General features: G+C 42.1%; 1 protein-coding gene across 4 annotated transcripts in view; it reads left to right on the top strand.

Moving 5' to 3' along the window:
- Nucleotides 1-19530, top strand: part of Ap1b1 (adaptor related protein complex 1 beta 1 subunit) — a 60760-nt gene that overhangs the window by 2157 nt on the left and 39073 nt on the right. For all 4 annotated transcript variants that reach the window (XM_004628045.2, XM_004628047.2, XM_004628044.2 and 1 more), the window contains exon 2: nucleotides 18230-18292. In XM_004628045.2, coding sequence (XP_004628102.1) covers nucleotides 18256-18292 — 37 coding nt within the window. In that variant the 5' untranslated portion in view covers nucleotides 18230-18255. The remainder of the gene's footprint in view (nucleotides 1-18229; nucleotides 18293-19530) is intronic.

The raw sequence follows: 19530 nt of genomic DNA, 5'->3' as shown, positions 1-19530 counted from the left end.
CCATCTCACCAGCCCCAGACAATTTACTTCAACTGAGTCTCCTAACCTCAATCTAAAATAATACTGACCACCCTTACCCCTGCCCCACCCCAAGTTTCTGTAGGAGTGGGATAAGTAAATTATGTAGAACCTATAATTATGGGGTGCTTTGACCCTAAGCCAGTTGATGCCTGCTGGAGCCTGTGTCTGAGAAAGGCTGGCAAGCCTGGGTTTTGGGGTGCTGCTTCCTTCTGCAAACAGATTTTGTGTACACAGGACTTCTCCTACCCTACATGTTTCACTTCCTAAAAGTATTTCAGAACAAGTTTAGTCTGTTAGTCCTCCAGTGTCTGGGCTTGGACTTTCATCTTTTGCTAGTCATCCTTGGAACTTGCACATCTTAACTGCTCATTTCCCAGAAATCTCTCGAGTCTGGCACTAAAACTTGAAGTGCTAGCAGTAAGCAAGCATGGCCTGGATATGGACTGTGTACTTTGGTGTATTTCTAAAAGTTGTGGGGCATCTGTTGCTTGAAGATACTTTTCTTTCTGAACGTACCTTTTTTTGCCTAAGATGGGTCATTGTTATTATCACAACCCAGAAGAAGGTTTTCATTGTTTATCTCTTTACACAGAGAGGAGCAAATACTCCAAAGAGAAAATACCACCAGAAAAGTTGGGGAATCCTTAAGAAGAAAATATTGCGTGAAAATCCATCAGTGGCTCCTCATTGCCCTCAGGTTAAAACTTGCTTTCCTTAGCATGCCATCCAAGGTCTTGTGGGCTCTGGCTCCTACTTGACCTTCTTTCTCATTCCCTCTTTATACCTCCACCTCCCAAGCTGCAGTGAAACTCACTGGCTTGCCACTTCTGCAGGCCTAACCTCTTTATTTCTGTCTTTGCTTTGTGCTGCTGCTTCTGCCTGAATCTTATTTGCCGCTCCTCAAACTCTACCTGACTTCCTTTGCTGGACCACTACTTGGATGGTCCCCTTGTGATGGCCCCCATCTTGTAGATCTGAGCTGGATGTCCCTCCTTGGTGTCTTATAGCAACCGTCACTGTGGGCGTGATTGTTTACAGCACTGTCTTAATAAAGAGCTCTTAATCCTTCACAAGCATTTATGTATGTTAACTGGGTTTTCACAGACTCACTTGATAAGAAGTCTGGTGTGGAGTTAGTGCAGAGTGTTTGGTGAATAAATAAATGAATTAATATTATATTGAATTGTTAAGGTTCCTTGACTCCTAAGGAATTCAAAGGTGGTGTCCATCCGGGTGGTATCCATCCTGTCATCCCAGAGGGATTGAAAGAAATGTATGGGGGAAAAAAAAAAGAAAGAAAGGAAAAAGGAATGTGTGACCAGGGGTGGAATTAAGTACTCTTGAACTACTGTTGCTACCATCTGAGTGCCCAGGTGGTAGCATTGATAACTGGGTGGAGCAAAGAGGTGGTAAACAATCTCCCTGGGGAGTAATAGTGGTGGCTAATATTTATCAAACCCACTTGTCTATAAAATGGGCTGGGGACTCCCAAGAGCTTTGTGTGTTGACCTGTTAGCATTACAAACCTCTTGTTCTTAGATTGTCTCCTGTTAATAGAGCTGAGGTGTTACTGTTCTAGACTTCCAAACATCATGCTTTTTGTGTCTTTAGCCTCAGGCTTGGCCTTCACCAAGAGGTCTCTAAACTTGGGAGGCCCCAACTAGTTGAAGTGAGAGTTTTGGCTTTAGAAGTTCCAGAGTTCATTATCAGCTGAGATGCCTTTGTCATTGGTACCTCAAGTTACCATCTATACCCCGTGTGGACACTAAGCTGGAAGAAGATGAATTTGGAAGCCAGGTCTCAAAAGCTTTAAAACCGACTTTCTTTCTTTTCTTTTTTTTTTTAAGAATTTTTTTAACTTCAGAATTTTTTTTTTAAATTTTTTTTTAACATTTATTTATTGTGTGTGTGTGTGTGTGTGGCCAGCTCAGCCCACCAAGGGGCAGGGCTGGCTGGCATGTGGTGCTGGGGGATCGAACTGCGGTCCCTATGCTTTGCCAAGCTTGTTCCAAGTAGGTGCTTTAGACCACTGAGCCATCTCTCCAGCCCCTAAAACCGACTTTCAATGTTCATTTGCAGCACTTCAACAGCTGAGTTCTATAAAAGAGTAGACTTGGGTAGCAGATATTTTTAAAATCATATCCTGTTGTTTTTGGGGTCGTGGGTCGTGGGCACTAAGGATTGGACCCAAGGCTTCTCCCATGCTAAGGAATTGCTATACTTCTGAGCTATATCCCTAGCTATTGTTTTGTTTATTTTGTGCCAGTCTTGCTGAGTTACCCAGGCTGGCCTTGAACTTGTGATCCCCTTGTCTCAACTTCCAGAGTAGCTGGAATTACAGGTGCACACAATCACAGCTGGTATCTTTAGGATCTTAAACACATTGAGAATAGAATGACAGGATCTGTATAGCCAGCCATTGTTGTGCTCAAACTTGAATCTCGAAGGTGTTTGGATTGCTGAATGTTGAGACACTGAGAGCAGAGATATCATAAGTCTAGCGTAATTCATCCAGTATTTCCTTGAGACCTCCTGGTATCAACATTCCAATAGGGGGCTGGTGAGATGGCTCAGTGGTCTAAAGCACTTACTTAGAACAAGCTTGGCAAAGCACAGGGACTGCAGTTCAATCCCCCAGCACCACATGCCAGCCAGCCCTGCCCCCTGGTGGGCTGAGCTGGCCACACACACACACACAAATAAATAAAATTTAAAAAAAAAATGTTAATTAAAAAAACATTCCAATAGGTAAACAAAATCAGACATGATTTCTGCCATTGGGTTGCTTTCTTATGGAGGAAAGAGACAAAGTAGAAATAGAAAACAATCCAGGTGTGGTAGCATGCCTGTAATCCCAGCACTTAGGAGGCTGAGACAGGAGGATTGCTGTGAATTCAAGGCCAGTCTGAACTGCAAAGGGAGACCCTATCCAAAAATAAATAAATAAATAAAATTTCAATGTTTGGAAAAACTGATTAGCCATGAGGAAAAATGAAAGATACAGTAGCTAGAGCCTGTTAAAGTTTAAGCCAAATCCAAGGACTCCTTTTTTCAGAACACTGCCAAGGCTCCTGGCTTACCAATAGAAGCTGGGAAAATCCTTACCTTTCCCAGCTTTGCCTACCTGCCTGCCACTCTCCCTCCCTTCCTTCATTCCTTATCTTCCTTCTTTATCTTCCTTCTCTTCCTTGTCTTCATTCTTTTTTTCTCTCCCTCTTTTTCTCTTTCTCTTTCTCTCCCTCTCAGTATCTCTCTCGCACTTTGTGGTGCTCAAGATCAAACCTGGGACTAAGCAACCACTATATCATTGAGTCACTCCCAGGTCCTTGGGCTTTGCTTAGCAGACTTTTTTTTTTTTTTTTTTCCTGGAACCAGGGATTGAACTCAGGCCCTTGCGCTTGCCAAGGAAGCGCTTATTCCACTGAGTCATCTCCATGGCCCCTTAACAGACTTTTCCCCATAGATTACCTGTCACCTTCTCAAGGAACCCTTCTGTAGCCACTCTAGTTAAATTTCAGCTCTTCAATATCAGTGCTACTGTGATCCTCCTTCCCTGCTCTCTTTGCCTCAAAATAACTTATTTTCTTTCTTTCTTTCTTTTTTCTTTTTTTTTGTTTTGCAGTACTGGGGATTGAACTCAAGGTCTTGCGTTTGCCAGGCAAGTGCTTATTCTACTTAACCATCTCCCTGTCCCTCAGAATCACTTATTACTAGCTAAAATTTTATATATTTTACTTATTTATCTTGTTTATTATCTCTGTCCACCATTAGGATGTAAACTCCATGAAGGGAACAGTTTTTATCTCTTTCATTTACTGTTGCATCCTCAGCATGTGCTTCTTATAAATGGCAGGTGCTCAGTAAATGTATAAAAAAATTCTAAGACAACTGGAAGGTGGGGACTGAAAAATATCTTATTGTAGTAGATGAAGGGAAGGTTTCTTTCTTTTCTTCTTCTTCTTCTTCTTCTTCTTCTTCTTCTTCTTCTTCTTCTTCTTCTATTTCTTCTTCTTTCTTTCTTTCTTTCTTTCTTTCTTTCTTTCTTTCTTTTTGTGGAACTGGGGATTGAACTCAGGCCCTTGTGCTTGCCGGGGAAGCACTTATTCTACTGAGTCATCTCCCAGCCCCAGGAAGGTATCTTTCAAGTGATAGCGTCTAGCATCTCAACTGTAATTTGAAGGATAAATTGGAGCAAGAAAGGACAATCAAGGCCAGAAGATTAATAAATGCAGAGCTCAGTGAGAACATGGCATTTAGTAGAACACAGGGTCTGTGGGCCTGGAGAGTTACTAAGGCAAGGGAGGAAGGGCCTGGCTGTGTTCACATTACCAGAAGCCTCACCTCCTATCATCTGCTCACTCTTGGAGCCTATGGGAGCTTATGGAAGCAGCTGATAGTGACCTAGCTTTACTTCACGAAGTGCTGAGTGTTTCTTCCATTTTAGATGTTATCACCTGATCTTCTGGCTTTTGCCCTTCCTCTGTCTGACTCTGCCCCCCCACACCCCTTCTCTCTCTCATTATGTACCCACTTTCCAGTTCTTGGCTATAAAATGGGATAGGGAAGGGCCTGGCATGTTTAGTACTCAGAATAGCTTGACAACTGGAGCATCTGTATCTCTGATCCTGGCAGACCTAATGAATGGAACGTTGGGAGGCTTCTGTCCAGGTGACGTTGCTTTACAAGACATGAAAATTCCCTAAGAAGATATTTGAATGCTAGTCACTCAAATATTTATTGATGGGGCCAGGGAGATGGCTCAGTGGAATAAGCGCTTCTCTGGCAAGCACAAGGGCCTGAGTTCAATCCCTGGTTCAAAAAAAAAAAAAAAAAATTGAGTGCCTATTTGTGTGGTCTGTAGACAGGAGTTCGGAATACATTGGTGAACAAAATGGACAAAGTCCTTGCTGTCCTAGAATTTACATTATGAATGGAGAAAAAAGAGACAATTAAGTCCATTTTATGGCATATAGTATGTATTCTATAGTATAGAGGGGATATAACTAATGGAAAAAAAGGAGGAAAGAGGGTTAGGAAATGGTGAGGATGGTTGGAGGAGTGTACAATTTGAAATAAAGTGGTCAGAGAAGGCCTCAATGAGATAGTGGCATTTGAGCCAAGACTTAAAAGGGTCTGAGCCATGAGGCTATCTGGAGAGACAACCTTCCTGGCAAGAGCATGTACAAAAGTCCTGAGGTAGAAACATGCCTCTGTGTTCAAGGATCAGTAAAGAAACCCACATGGCTGGACCTGAAGAGGTAATGGCAGAGGCAAGGAGTACATCTCATCCAGAGCTTGTGGGCTGTGAGACCATGGAAGGGTCTTAAGCTTTTTATTCTTGAGCAAGATGGGTAAATGTTGGAGAACATTGAACAGAGGAATGCTGCTATCTTAGACTGTAATAGGATTATTGCTGAGAAGTTGTCAGGAGCAGGGTGGGAGCATCGTAAGTAGCAGTCTCCGTGGGAGGTGTGGTGGCTTGGGGCCAGGTTGTAGTGATGAAGCCACTTCTTAGACTCTAGATTCATTCTGAAGGTACTTCAAATAGGACTTCCTGACAGATGAGGTATGGGGTATAAGTGAGAGAGCATGGTGTCAAGGGTGACTGAGGTTTTTCACCTGTGAACCTGTAGAAGATGATGTTGGCAATAGCTAGATTGTGAGATTGCAGGAAGAGATGGTTGAGGGAAGTCAGCTGGAGGTCAGTTTTCTTCATGTCCAGTTGGAGGTGCCTCCTAGTCAAGTAGGCATTCAAGTGGAGATGTTATCTGGGTGGTTTAGATATACAAGTTCAGGGAAAACTTTGGGCCCAGGATGTAAGGTTGTGAGTTGTCAGCTTGTAAGTGATACTTACAGCTGTGACACTGTATGATATCATCCAGAGGTGAAATAGCATAGATGAAAAAGAGAAGAAAGGCCAAGCCTGAACCCTTGGTACATTCTGGTGTTGAAGGAGAAACTAAGAAGGCATGCACTGTGGCTAAGAGGGTAAACAGAGGGTAGGACCTCCAAGAATCCAAGGAAAGAAAGCATCTCAGGAGGGAAGCAGTGATCATAAGTGTGAAATATTCATCAGTGAATGACCTGTCATTGAACAAGACTGCTGCATTTTCTCGCAGTAGAGTCTAGTACACCCTGGTAGGCAACGCCATGCTGAAGCTCATCATTCTGAAGTTCATCTGCTCTTTTCTCCCTTCTAAGTCCTTCCCTGCAGCCAGGCAGGAATTCGCAGACTTCTGAACACACAGGCTTGCTTGGGCCTAGGATATACCAGTCCTCTCTGTGTTCCTAATCCCTTATTTTTAAGTGGATTACTTTGAGAATGAAATGAGAGAGAGGCTACACATCACTCAGCATGAGCCTGCTCCTAGCTAGCCAGCATTGGTAGTAGCTCTGCTGTTCTCAGTTCCCTTCTTTGTTATACTGGCATCTGTGGGTCTATCTCCATGTTGCCTCCATCCCTCCCTTTCTAAATCTGACCTGTCTAACTAAGTTGTTCATCTAAGAGGACGTCCTGCCTCAGCCTTCTAGATTGCCAGAATTACAGGCAAATTACTAATACCCAGCTTTCCTCTGAACTTTGGTGGCAGTTATCTGGAAGGCAGGATCATTCTGCTCTGCCTCTGCAGTCCTTGTCCACTAAATCTATAAGAGTCCCATGGGAGAAGACTGCTTTTCACTTACTGTGTATGCTTCTGAATGAGACTCAGCCCCAGGTGCGCAGTGGACAGCACTCAACATTGTTGTTCCTGGTAAATGACTCTCAGAAAATGTCCCCACTCTATAGGTTGGAGAACAGAGGTCACAAGGAACTGATTCTGTAGTGTTTGACCTCTTTCTCCTCACTTTGATTAATTTGAAAGCTTTCCAGAAGACTACAGAGGAATGTTTCTTTTTCTTGGCAGCAGATCTTTCTACATTGTGTTGCATGTAAATTGAGAACTGGTACCTCATTCTAGAATAAGGTTTTAGAGATTCAGTGCTGATGTAAGAATATTGCTTAGTGAGGTGTGCTAGCACATATCTGTAATCCCAGCACCCTGGGAGGCTGAGATAGAAGGATCACAAGTTCAAGACCAGCCTGCGCAACTCAGCAAGACCCTGTGTCAGTTTATTTATTTATTTATTTATTTATTTTATTTTTTTAGTGGCTAAGGATGTAAGTTAGTGCAAAGGCCCTGGATTTACTCTTTAGTATTTAAAATTTTTTGTTTGTTGTTTTGTTTTGTTTTTGCTTGCATGTCACATTTGTCTGTCTTTGATTCCTTCTCATTTTGAGGCCTGTAATTGCCAATGGGCTTCAGGAGATTGATTTTGATTAATCAGGTTTAAGCCAAAGCCCAAGAGGCCCATAACTTGGCAAGCTAATCCAGACAGGCTTTCATGAAGCACTTTACTAAACTTGGTATGTCTGTTGTCCAGGCTACATAGGCTGGCCTTAAAATAACCTGAGGTTCAACGTCCAATGTACGGATAGGTGACAACTCACTTTAGGTACCCTTTAGCTTGAAATGTGTTTCTGCCAGGGATTTATTCAGAGGAGTTGCCTCACTGGAGAGTAAAACTTCTGTCCTGGTATATCGTGGGGCAGTGGTGGAGAATGTTGGCTCTACGTGTTTTAGGTACATAGCTCCAAACAAATGCCTTGACTTCTTTGGACGTCAATCTTGTCATCTCTGAACTTGAAAAATTCAAACCTTTTACCAGGGCTGGGGAGATAGCTCAGTGGCGTAAACACCTGCCTGGCAGTGCAAAGTCCTGAGTTTGATCCCCGGTACCACAAAACAAAAACAAAACCCAAAACAACAAACTTTTTACCAGGACATGGTGATACTTGCTTGTAATCCCAGTACTTGGTAGGCCCTCAGGAAGCTGAAGGAGGATTACCACACATTCAAGGCTAGCCTGGGCTACAGAGTGAGTTCAAGGGTGGCTTGAACTTACATAGTGAGACAGCACATACAACAGATATATAATCTGCCCAAAAAAGGGTATACACACTTCAAGAAAGGAAAAAAGTTGGGGCCGGAGAGATAGCTCAGTGGAATAAGCACTTCCCTGGTAAGCGCAAGGGCCTGAGTTCAATCCCCGGTTCCACAAAAAAAAAAGGAAAAAAGTTGTATAAATATTTTAATGTACACCAGATACTGACTCCCAGTAGATTGACTGCTTTGTCCACATGCACATGAAGGGGCCAGGGAGATGGCTCAGTGGAATAGGCACTTTCTCGGTGAATGCAAGCGTCTGAGTTCAATCCTCTGTTCTGCCAAAAAAAAAAAAAAAAAAAGAAAGAAAGAAACACATGCACATGAGGATTTTCATGGTGCCTCAATAAATTTAGTATTAAAATATTTATACATCTCAAAATTATGGAAAAAAATAAAATATTTATACAACTTATTTTTTAAAAAATTGATACAGGATCTCGCTATGCAGCTCAGCCTCATAGTGATCTTCCTGTGTCAGCCTCCCCAGCTCTGGGATTATAGGTGTGCGCCACCATGCCTGGTTTTGGTGGTTGGCTCGGCATGCCCAGGGTTCTGGGGCCAGCACAGCATGCAGTGCCAGGGATTGAACCCAGGTCCTTGCAACTGCCGGGCTATCTCCCCTGCCACCACAACTTTTTCTTTTCCTGAATTGTGTATACCTTTTTGCGGGGAAATTGTCTCTATGTATGTGTGTGTGCGCACACGGATACGCATATGCACGTGTGTGTATGTGTAATTATTGTTGAAACCTTTTTTATAGATTATTATAATTTAAAGCTCTTTACATAGTGTCTGGCCTATGATGTACATACATTGACCATTACTTATGCCTCTACCTTTTTCCTTTTTTGTAGGGCTCGTTGGTTGGTTGGTTTGCGACAACATCCCAGTATATAGCACAGGCTGTCCTTGAATGGTGGCTTTATATATGTACATTACACATCTTTTTCTGGGGGGAGGGGATTACCAAAAATTGAACTCAGGACCTTGTGCTTGCCAGGCAAGTGCTGTGCCACTGAGCTACATCTCTGGCTACATTACACATCTTAATTGTTTTACATCTCCTTCACTTCCCATTCCCTTCTCGTTTGTAAAATATCTATCTTGTTTTTTGTTATGTCTTATTTTGGGGTTTTCTTTCTATTTTAGGTTTCTCATATAAGAGAAACTTTGCAATATTTAAACTTACATGTTTAATTTGTCTTTCCATAGTTGCTGAACTGACTTGAAAGAGCCTGTTGGTGTGAGTTTGGTGACCACATTATCTCAGAAAGTCTGAAAGCCAGTTTTTCTACTGCTGAGTCACCCTTTTAATCACTGAATTGGGCTAACCTGCTTCCCTGTCTGTAAAGTGAACTTTGACATTTACCTGTGAGGACGCTTTTCCTTTTATTTAATTACTTAAGACAATTATAATTGACCGGGGCTGGGGAGATAGAGAGCTCAGTAGAATAAGCGCTTGCCTGGCAAGTGTAAGGGCCTGAGTTCAATCCCCAGTTCTGGGGGGAAAAAAAATTATAATTGACCAATTAATTAAGACAGGATCTTGCTGTGTAGCCTAGGCTGGCTTCAAACGTGTTTCTTTTCTTTCTTTCTTTCTTTCTTTTTTTTTTTTTTCAGAATCGGGGACTGAACTTAGGCCCTTGCGCTTGCCAGGCAAGCACTTATTCTACTGAGCTATCTCCCTGGCCCCTGGCTTCACATTTATGGCAGTCTAGCTACCTCAGCCTCCCAAGTGCTGGGATTACAGGCCTTTGGTTTTTGGAGACTTCATGCCAGGTGTGGTGGCACAGGCCTATAATCAAGCGCTTTGGGAAGCTGAAGCAAGAAGTTATGAAGTTGAAGCTCAGTTTGAGCAACTTAGCAAGATCTTATAAAAAAAAAATCTGTATCTATATCTGTATAACTTTATAGGTATGTGCATCGACACCTGGCCTCTTTCTTTCTGAGCATGAAAAGGAACACAAATTGTAACCCTTTTTTAAAATTTTTAATTTATCAATACATGTTTGTAGTACATAATGATTACATTCAATTCATTGTGGGGAGTTGGTACATGTACATTACACATCTTTTTTTTTTTTTTTTTTTTTTTTTTTTGAGGGTACCAGAAATTGAACTCAGGAGGTATATATACAGATATATATATATAAATATATCAATATACCTTGGTACAAAGACCCTGGATTCAGTCCCCAGTACTGGGAGAACAAAAATAAACTGTTGTGTGGGGTTTGTAATTCATTGGTTGGAACATTCCCTGGCATGCACAAGGCTCTGTCTGGGTTCAACCCCAAGCACCATAAAAAGAGTCAAATAAGCAAGTTTAATGAAAAATAAAAGGACACTGCTAGATGAGGAGGGATGGCTAAAGTCATTATCTTTAAGACTTTAAGCTTCCAGGGGAAAATACACAGACGAGATTATTTGTGGCATGAATCAGGTACTTGAGACAATTGAAAGCATAACATGGAACAATCATAATGTGGCTTTTTTGTTTCAGGTGAAGAGGAAATGGCAGTACCACACTGGCCCCTTTTATTCACTGTTTTTCTTAGTCTTGAGGGTCCTTGGGCTCCATGTGCTTGGGAGCAGGTTTCTGAATGCTTTCATCAGGAGCAAGTTTAATAGTTGAAGCCTCCAACACAGACCCTCAGAGATCAGTTTTCTCTGTCCAAATATCCTTGCATACAAAGATAGGTCATGGCAACTGGATCAGACCTTCTCGAATGTCTCTTTCCTCTTTTCCTATAGCAGTATCCCTGGCTAATCCTATAACACCAATTGGCGCTCTCATTAATCCACCGAATACTGATGGTGTGCCCTGCATGTACTAGCACTACCAATTGCACACTTCTCATCTAATTGCAGAGACTGAGCTGACAAGAGTCACTGCCCTGAGACTAGAGAAGTCCTTCCCCTGACCATTGTCCAGTCTTTTGGGGAATTAAAGTCATTTCCTGCTTGACTTATTACTGTTTTCCTTCCTACCAAAGACCTAGTAAGGTTCACTGGCTTAGACTGCGTGCTAAATTTGTTCTTTTATCTAATAAACGTCTTATGTGTGGTCTTAGAATGATCACATTTCACTTCTTTTGTTTGACACCCAAGAAATAATACCCATTGGTGGAAAAATGGGCCCCTCATTAAGTAGGAAATGATACCATGTAAAATGTGGGAGGGATTCTGCCATTTAGTAAACTCGCTTTCAAACTGTGCCTTGGAACCATAGGGTGTCTCAAGGGCCCCTGGTGAGGAGGAAGAGAAGTGGGCATAGTAGAATGAGCCAACCCGTAGGCTCCCCAATATTCCTTCAAATGGTGCAGTTCTACTTTTATTGAAAACACATTATCTGGTTAAAGTTTTGCTTGACAGTTGGAGAAAGTAAGGTCTAGAAATGGGGTGATTTTTACCCAAGGTCACACAGCTGTTGATAGCAAAGCTAGACTTCTGGGCAGCCATCTTGGCATTGGATCAACCTTGCCTTGTTTGTTTAAAGTTTACAGCAAAACTTTATGTTCCCAGTCTGCCCAGTGCTTACTGTCTGGTGCTTGTCACAGAGTTGCCTTATCTGTTATGGGTCCTGGCTTTCAGGTTTCTCCAGGAGCCCATCTTTTCATTTCTGATGCCACCAAACATTTGGTGAGCTCCTAGAATGTGCCAGGAATACTGCAGTGTTGACAGTGTTAAACAGGGCGCATCCTGAATTAAAGGCATGAAGAGGGCTGTAGAGAAGTCTGAGACATCAATTGAGTCTGTCACGATGCAAGTGAGTGCAAAGGAGGCTCCTGTGGGGCAGCAGAGTGTTTAGGTAGATAAACAGGACCTTTCCCCCTAACTCCCTCCCGAATTCCTTTATTTATTTGTTTATGGGCCTGGGATGTTGCTTTGCAGGCTCAGTACCTTCCCAGCAGGCTTGAGGCCCAGAGTTGGAATCCTGGTACCAAAAAAATAATAATTTGCTTTATTTATTTAATTGTACTGGGGATTAAACCCAGGTTTTTAACCTTGAGCTACATCTTCATCCCTTTTTCACTTTGTAAAAATTTTGAGATCAGGTCTTGCTGTGTAATCCAGGCTGACCTTGAGTTCATGGCCAACCACTTGTCTCAAGTCTCCTGAGTGTTGGGATTAGAGGCATACACCACCATACCCAGCTTGAAAACTTGATGTCTATGTAATTAAATTCATGGTTTCTTTTCTTTTTTTATTTTTATTAATTTTTTTGTATTTAGCACAGGTTCTACAGGGTCTCACTATATAGATTGGACTCTTGCGATCCTCCTGTTTACAGCCTCCCAAGTTCTGGGATTACAGGTGCGCACCACCACACCTAGTCTCAGTTGCCATTTTAGTGTGCCCTGAGGGTGGGGCCGGTATGGCAGGCCCAGGGATTGAACCTCTGGCCCCTGCATCTGCCTAAACAGGCACTTTAATCCGCTGAGCTATTTGACTAGCCAAATTCATGGTTTCTTTAAGATGTTTATCTAGGTTTTCTGTCACACTAAATTTTTTTTTTTTTGGCTCTCTCATTGTTTTAATCCAGTCTTATTTTTACAGCAAGAGAGGAGGTTTTGGAAACTTCAGGCTAACATAAGCTAATAAGAAAGGCAGAAAGAAGTCCATCTTTTTTTTAAAAAGCAGTTTGTTGGGGCCGGGGAGATAGCTCAGTAGAATAAGTGCTTGCCTGGCAAGCGCAAGGGCCTGAGTTCAATCCCTGGTTCCACCAAAAAAAAAAAAAAGGCAGTTTGTTTGCCCAACTTCACTTGTCAAAATCATCACACTAAATTTAACAGTGTTCCAGTCTCTCTTTTTTTTCTTCTCCAAGGAAAGAGTGTTACATTGTTTTTATTTATTTTATTTTATTTTATTTTTGGCAGAACCGGGGATTGAACTCAGGCCCTTGCACTTGCCAGGGAAGCGCATATTCTACTGAGCCATCTCCCCAACCCCTTACATTGTTATTTTAAAAATTTGTTTTTAATATTTCTATGGCTTACACCAAGTAAAATTTCAGGTTAACTCTTAGGTGCACAATATGGCCATTATCAGCGTCAGGATACAGATCATTTCCAACATCCTCAGGGGCTTGATGGGCTCCCTTCCAGAGCCACAGCCACTGATCTAACTTCTATCACTGTAGCCTAGATTTTTGCTTCTTCTGTTTGTTTTAGAATGTCATAAAGACATATACAACTATGCCTGACTTAAAATCCAAAGATGTTGAGTAAGAATATTTTCAGCATTTTTTTCTCTTTTCTTACAACCTAGTTCTACCTTTTGATTACATCTTTGTTCCAGCCTAGTGTATCAGTGATTGTTACTAAGAGCCTATTATTCTAGAAAACTATTATATTTCAGTTTGATTTATTTAATTTTTTTTCTTTTTAAAATTTTTTTGAGTATTTTTCTTTTTTTTTTTTTTAAGTACAAGGTCTACAGGGTCTCACTACATAGATCAGAAAAAAAAATTGGGGGGGGTTTGTTTTTTGGGGCAACCGGGGATTGAACTCAGGCCCTTGCACTTGCCAGGGAAGTACTTATTCTACTGAGCCATCTCCCTGGCCCTTTACTACATAGATCAGACTAGTAGTGATTCTCCTGTTTTCAGTCTCCCAAGTGCTGGGATTACAGACTAGCACCTCCATACCCAGTCTCAATCACTGTCTCAGCATGCTCTGGGGGTGGGACTGGCATGGCGGGCTGGGGATGGAACCCCAGCCACTGTGCTCTGCCTAAACAGGTGCTTTAGTCCGCTGAGCTATCTGGTATTTCAGGTTTTATTATTCAGCTTCTTTATTGATGTGAACAGGAACTGCTTCTGGGATGTGGTATTAGAATCATAATCTTCTGTGGGTGTGGAAAGGTTGACCTGAGGTGGGGACAGGTGCATTAGTAGCTCCTTACAGCCAAAACGAATTGTGAGTGCCTCGATTTTAGTTTTGTGTATTCACTTTGAGGCGTTCCTTAAGTGCTGAAATTGAGGGAGATTTTGGCCCAAAATGCACTCTCCATAACACAAGTGACTCATCACACTGCCCAAAACAGTTTTTAACTAAAAATTCCTTTTAATTACTGCTTCATAAAATGTTCTCTGTCACTTCCAAAGATGGGTTCTAAATCCTAAACATTTTCTTTTCCTTTTTTTTTTTTTTTTTTTGCGGAACCGGGGATTGAACTCAGGCCCTTGTGCTTGCCAGGGAAGCACTTATTCCACTGAGCCATCTCCCTGGCCCCCTAAACATTTTCTTGTCTAACTTGGCCACCTGCTTCTAAGTGTGGCACATTCACCTGATCATAATCATCAGAAAACAAGGACTTTGCCTCTTTGGCCTCCATGGGGGTAGAGATGCTATGGATCAACAGCTTAACAGTGTCAAAGAAAGCACATCTTTCCTATGGCATCTATAAGTGCAAAATCCTCTAGAGCTGAAGTGTAGAGTTTTTTTTCCCATTCCTGCAGAGAGAGTGCAAACTCTCTCTCACTGGCATCCAATTTGTACTGGCGTGAGGATCCTTATAACAGAAAGGAGGAAAGAAGATAGCCTTCCTCAGTAGATCAGCAGCTATGGGCAAGCTTTTACAGTGTAGTGAGAGATTGTTTTTGTTTTGATGCAGTGCTTTGAGGTCACTCTACCTGCATGAAATTTTCATTTTTCCTGGCATTTCCTTCCTCCTCTAATTTCCTGTGTGTAACCGGCTTCAGAGGAAAACAGTTTCTACATCACCAGTCTCACTGGGCCCTGTGCAGAGGGATCTACTGCAGAAATAAGTAACAGCCTATGCCAGTGAACTAGGGGTAGTTCCAAATTGGAATAGTTAGTTGCTTAGCATCTCTGAAAGGAATCTCATCAAAAGTTCTGCTTAAACCTGTAAAAGCAGGCATATCATCAAAGCTTTACTGCAGGGTTATCAGCAGCCATGCGCATTTGACTAGCTGATTATGCTGCTCTAGCTTTTTTTTTTTTTTTTTTTTAAGGCAAAGTCTCACTGTGTAGCTCAGGCTGTCCTTAAAACCCTGGGCCCAAGCTGTCCACTTCCTTAGCCTCTTGAGTAGCTGGAACTCCAGGAATGGGGCAGTGCACCTGGCTTTTATCTTTTTTTAATCTTCAAAAAGAGAAGCTTTTCCACTCTCCTCCTTCTGCTCAGTTGCATAGGACACTGACCTGAGTCTGTTGCTGGAAGTGTGTATTCAGGGAATTCAAGATCCCCAGTTGTTTTATTGTACCTGCAGATGAAGAGAGTCATCTCTCCCTTCTACACTCTCTTCTGCTGTAGAATAAAGGACTGAGCAGCCCTGAAGTTAGGTAGTTTTTAATTGTTTTTTTGGTTTTTTAGACTTAATGGGCTGAGGATGTGGCTCAGTGGTAAAGCCCTTAGCTTGTATGCACAAGCCCTGGGCTTCACACCTAGCACCACACATACACAAAGTTGGAGAGAGACTTAAGTTCCTTTTATGGTACTTTGAGTTGTAATTTCTTTTGCTATTAATTATCCCCTTCCTTACAGTCAACTAACCTTGAAGAACAGAGCATCCTCCTACTTTGGACACTTTTGCCAGTTACATTCTCAAATAAATTTGGCTTCTGGCACTCAACAGCCCTTTATGATATGACAGAAATCCCATTATCTTTTTTAGCTTCTCATTCTCAGGATTTTAGAAGGAACCTTTAGGTTGGTGAGGCTTCTCTGAGAAAATGGTTTTATTTGTGTGCAGGGGAGGAAAAAAATGTTTAAATAAATTCCTCTTAGAAGCAAATGCGGACTCCTTACATAAGAGTCGTCTGAGAGCAGGCTGAGCTTCCCTGAGATTTCCAATGGCCCCTTTTTATTTCTTTGAACAGCTATCAATTGAACACTCAACATATGCGGAGGCTTGGGCCAAACATGAAAAGAAGGGTGGACAGAGCTGCACGGCAGGCCCCACATAGTCTTTTCTTTGTGGATCCATCTGCAGCCCAACTTCATACTGTGAGGACTGGCAAGGTAGAGGCCTCGCTGCAGGACTTGCAGCATCAGATGTGTGGTCTCTGTTCTCTTCAGCAGTTCCTGTAGAAATGGACCTTCTTCCCCCTTTAACTTTGCAAAACAAGAGGAAAATAGAAGTATATCTTTTTTCTTTGTGCTGTTTTGTCAGCAGACAAAACAGTATTATTCTGTTATTCTAACAGAATTTACAAAGAATTGAAGGCAACCCTGAGACAGTCCATATTTGTTTCCCATTGATCACTGAAACAGAATCTTAGCTGGGGGACATCTCTAATGTCATCGTACTGGGAATATAAACTAAACCTGGAATACACCTGGGTTACAGAGAAGGTATGTTGTTTAGTTTCCAGAGATCATGAAAGGATTCGTGATTCCTTGCATCTGTCCTGTCATCACCTTTCATGCTGTCTCCCCATTGAATGGAAAGGAAGTGTTTTGGGGCCCACATGTTGACATCGCTACCATAGAGGCAACAGAAGGGACAAAGTGAAGCAAGTTTACTCTGGTTTTCTGATACCAGAAAAAATCACAGGTGTTGAAAGGTACCCTTAGAAGTCTCATTTTTTTTTTGGACTATATCTTTAGCAGAATTATTTCATCAATACAGCATAGGCACATAGTTTGGTAGATCTGAGAGGGTCTCGTACCCAGCCACCTACAAGCCATGCTACAAGCCTTGAGTGAGTTCTATGATATCTCTGAGCCCATTTCCTAATCTAAAATGGAGTTAAGGACTGGTGAGATAGCTCAGCGGACTGAGGTGCCTGCTTAGGCAAGTTTAGGCAAATGCAGGGACCCTGGTTCGATCCCCAGCACCACATGCTGCGCCAGCCCCACCCTCACAGCAGGCTGAGCTTGCCAGAGTCTGGGCATAGTGGCACACACTTGTAATCCCAGCCCTGGAGAGGCTGAAAACAGGAGGATCACTATGCAGTCCAAGCTGCGTAGTGAGACCTTGTAACAACCAAATACATTTAAAAAATAATAATAAAATGGAGTTAAAAGCTATTTCCCTACTGGTTGAATTAAATGAGATAATGCTTATAGACCCCTGGTTTTAATGGGGGCATAGTAAATGATCCCTCCCAATAAACCTCAGAGCAATTCCAGAAGCCTTCTTCATGTATTTAGGATGACTTGGCTCCTTAGTAGCCTCTTTTATCATCAAGAACTGTTGAATAATAGAATATGCTTAGTAGTGTTTACCGAATGAATGAATGAATGAATGAATGAATGAGCTTTGGTACTTTCCTTGTCTTACTGCTAGGTTTTTTTTTGGAACTGGGGATTGAACTCAGGCCCTTGCACTTGCCAGGGAAGCGCTTATTCCACTGAGCCATCTGTCTTACTACTAGTACTTTGCACTGTGATTTTTGGACTAGAAGATGTCCTAAGAGATGCTTTGAGAAAATTGTAAAGGTAGACTGGGTAATACTGTAGAATCTTCAGTGTGTAGATTCTGTCTCTATCCACGGATGAGTAGTACACATCTGTTTTAGGAGCTTAGGGAGCTTGTAGAGAAACTTGGCTTTTCCCAAGGTTGTTTCCTGTCTAGGGGAATGATAGCACCTCCCAAGGAACCTTGGAGGAATAAACATATGTGAAGCATTTAGAATCCGGCCGGGCAAGGTAAGCACCATAAGGGATCTGTTATTATTGACTGTTAAGTGCTTTTTCCAGTAGTCTCTTCAGAGTACCTGGTCATTTCCTTATTAATGGGCATTTAAGTTATTCCAGTGGTGCATTGTTATGGATAGCAATGCAGTAAAGCCCTTGTGTCCTTATGCACATATTTTTGTAGGAGAAAATCTTAGAATTGCTGAGTCAAAAGATACATATTCAAAAGTGTGATGGAGGGACTAGGGAGATAGCTCAGTAGAATAAGCGCTTCCGTGGCAAGCACAAGGGCCTGAGTTCAATCCCTGGTTCTGCAAAAAAAAGAAAGAAAGAAAGAAAAAAGGAAAGGAAAGGAAAGGAAAGGAAAGGAAAGGAAAGGAAAGGAAAGGAAAGGAAAAGAAAAGAAAAAAAGTGTGATGGATTCCTCAGAGTTACTCTCCCAACTGTGATCCATCATGGTCTAACAGTTCCTTTGCCCTGTAAAGGGATAAGCTGCTGTCTTCCCCTGCCTCACGTGCGTTGGATCTTCCTCCTCATCCTCCTCTTTCTCCTCCCCTGAGACCCTAACTGGAAATGAACACAGCTCTGGGTCACCTTTCTTCTCTGTCTTGCAGAATCCAGCCACAGATAAGGGACCAAAATGACTGACTCAAAATATTTCACCACAACCAAGAAAGGTATTGTATATGCATATTGGACCTGTCCTACTCTTTTCCTGACTGACCCTTCTGCTGACTTCCCCAGGGGCTGGGGAACGGATAGGCTGGAGGCCTAAAAGCATCAGTAGGAATGGCCTAGGCCTTCTTTACCTTGTGAACCCAGAAACTTCACCTGCTGACACAGTAAGAAATTGACTGCTGCCAGGCATGGTGGTGCATGCCTGTATTCAGGAGCTTGAGGCAGGAGGATCACTGTGAGTTTGAGGCCAGCCTCAGATACCTAATGAGTTCCAGGTCAACTTGAACTACATAGGGAGACCCTCTCTTAAAAAGAAATTGAGGCTTTTTGAACTCAGGAAACAAACAGCATTAGATACAAATATGGGGGGGGGGGCTCCTTTTATTCCTCATTGCTCAAAATAGTTAATCTAAATATGATGGGGCTGGGGATATAGCTCAGGGCTGGGGATGTAGCTCAGCTGCACAGCACCTGCCTGGCAAGTGCAAAGACTTGAGTTCAATTCTCAGTACCAAAAAAAGAGAGTAAAAATAAATAAATAAATATGTTTTTTCCTAGGACAAAGAAAGCACACAGTCCTATCAGTAGTCTCCCACTGTGTGTGTATATCTCTGATACTTATCCATGGGCATGTGTTTTTGTACTTGCAATCAGAGTTCTTATCCTGTTTTTCATTTGACATTATCACAAGTTATTTCCCGACAGTCTAATGACTCAACATTAAGTCAGTTGAGTTGGTGCACAGAAATTTGCTAAACTAGGCTTATATTGTTGGGGATTTGAGTTCTTTCTGCTTTTAAGGAAATAGAGGATGTTGTTCTGGCTGACCAGTGTGCTTTAAACCCTGTAAGCATCTTTCTGACCAGCCTTTCCTTTCTCCTTCCTTCCAAATGAGATTAGCACATGCCTGCCGACCAGATAGAAAGTCTCATGTTAAATTAGCTGAGCCAGGTCCTGAAGGCTGCCTTTTAGCAGGGATTAGATTCATTGGTCCAGTTGGAATTTTTTTGGTTTTATTTTATTTTTTATTTATTTATTTTTATGGTACTGGGAATTGAACCTAGGGACTGCATACTGAACTAAATTCCCAGCTTTTTAAATTTTATTTTGAAACAGGGTCTTGTCATGTTGCTCAGGCTAGCCTTGAACTTGCGATCCTCCTTTCTCAGCCTTCTGAGCTGCTGGGATTATAGTCATGTACCACTGTACCCATCTTTGTTTTTGTTTTTATTTTTTA

The sequence above is a fragment of the Octodon degus genome, unplaced genomic scaffold (genome assembly GCF_000260255.1).
Source record: "Octodon degus isolate 3935 unplaced genomic scaffold, OctDeg1.0 scaffold00021, whole genome shotgun sequence".
Taxonomy (NCBI): Eukaryota; Metazoa; Chordata; class Mammalia; order Rodentia; family Octodontidae; genus Octodon; species Octodon degus.
Note: the sequence above shows the minus strand (reverse complement) of the source record. Positions and strands in the feature narration are given on the sequence as shown.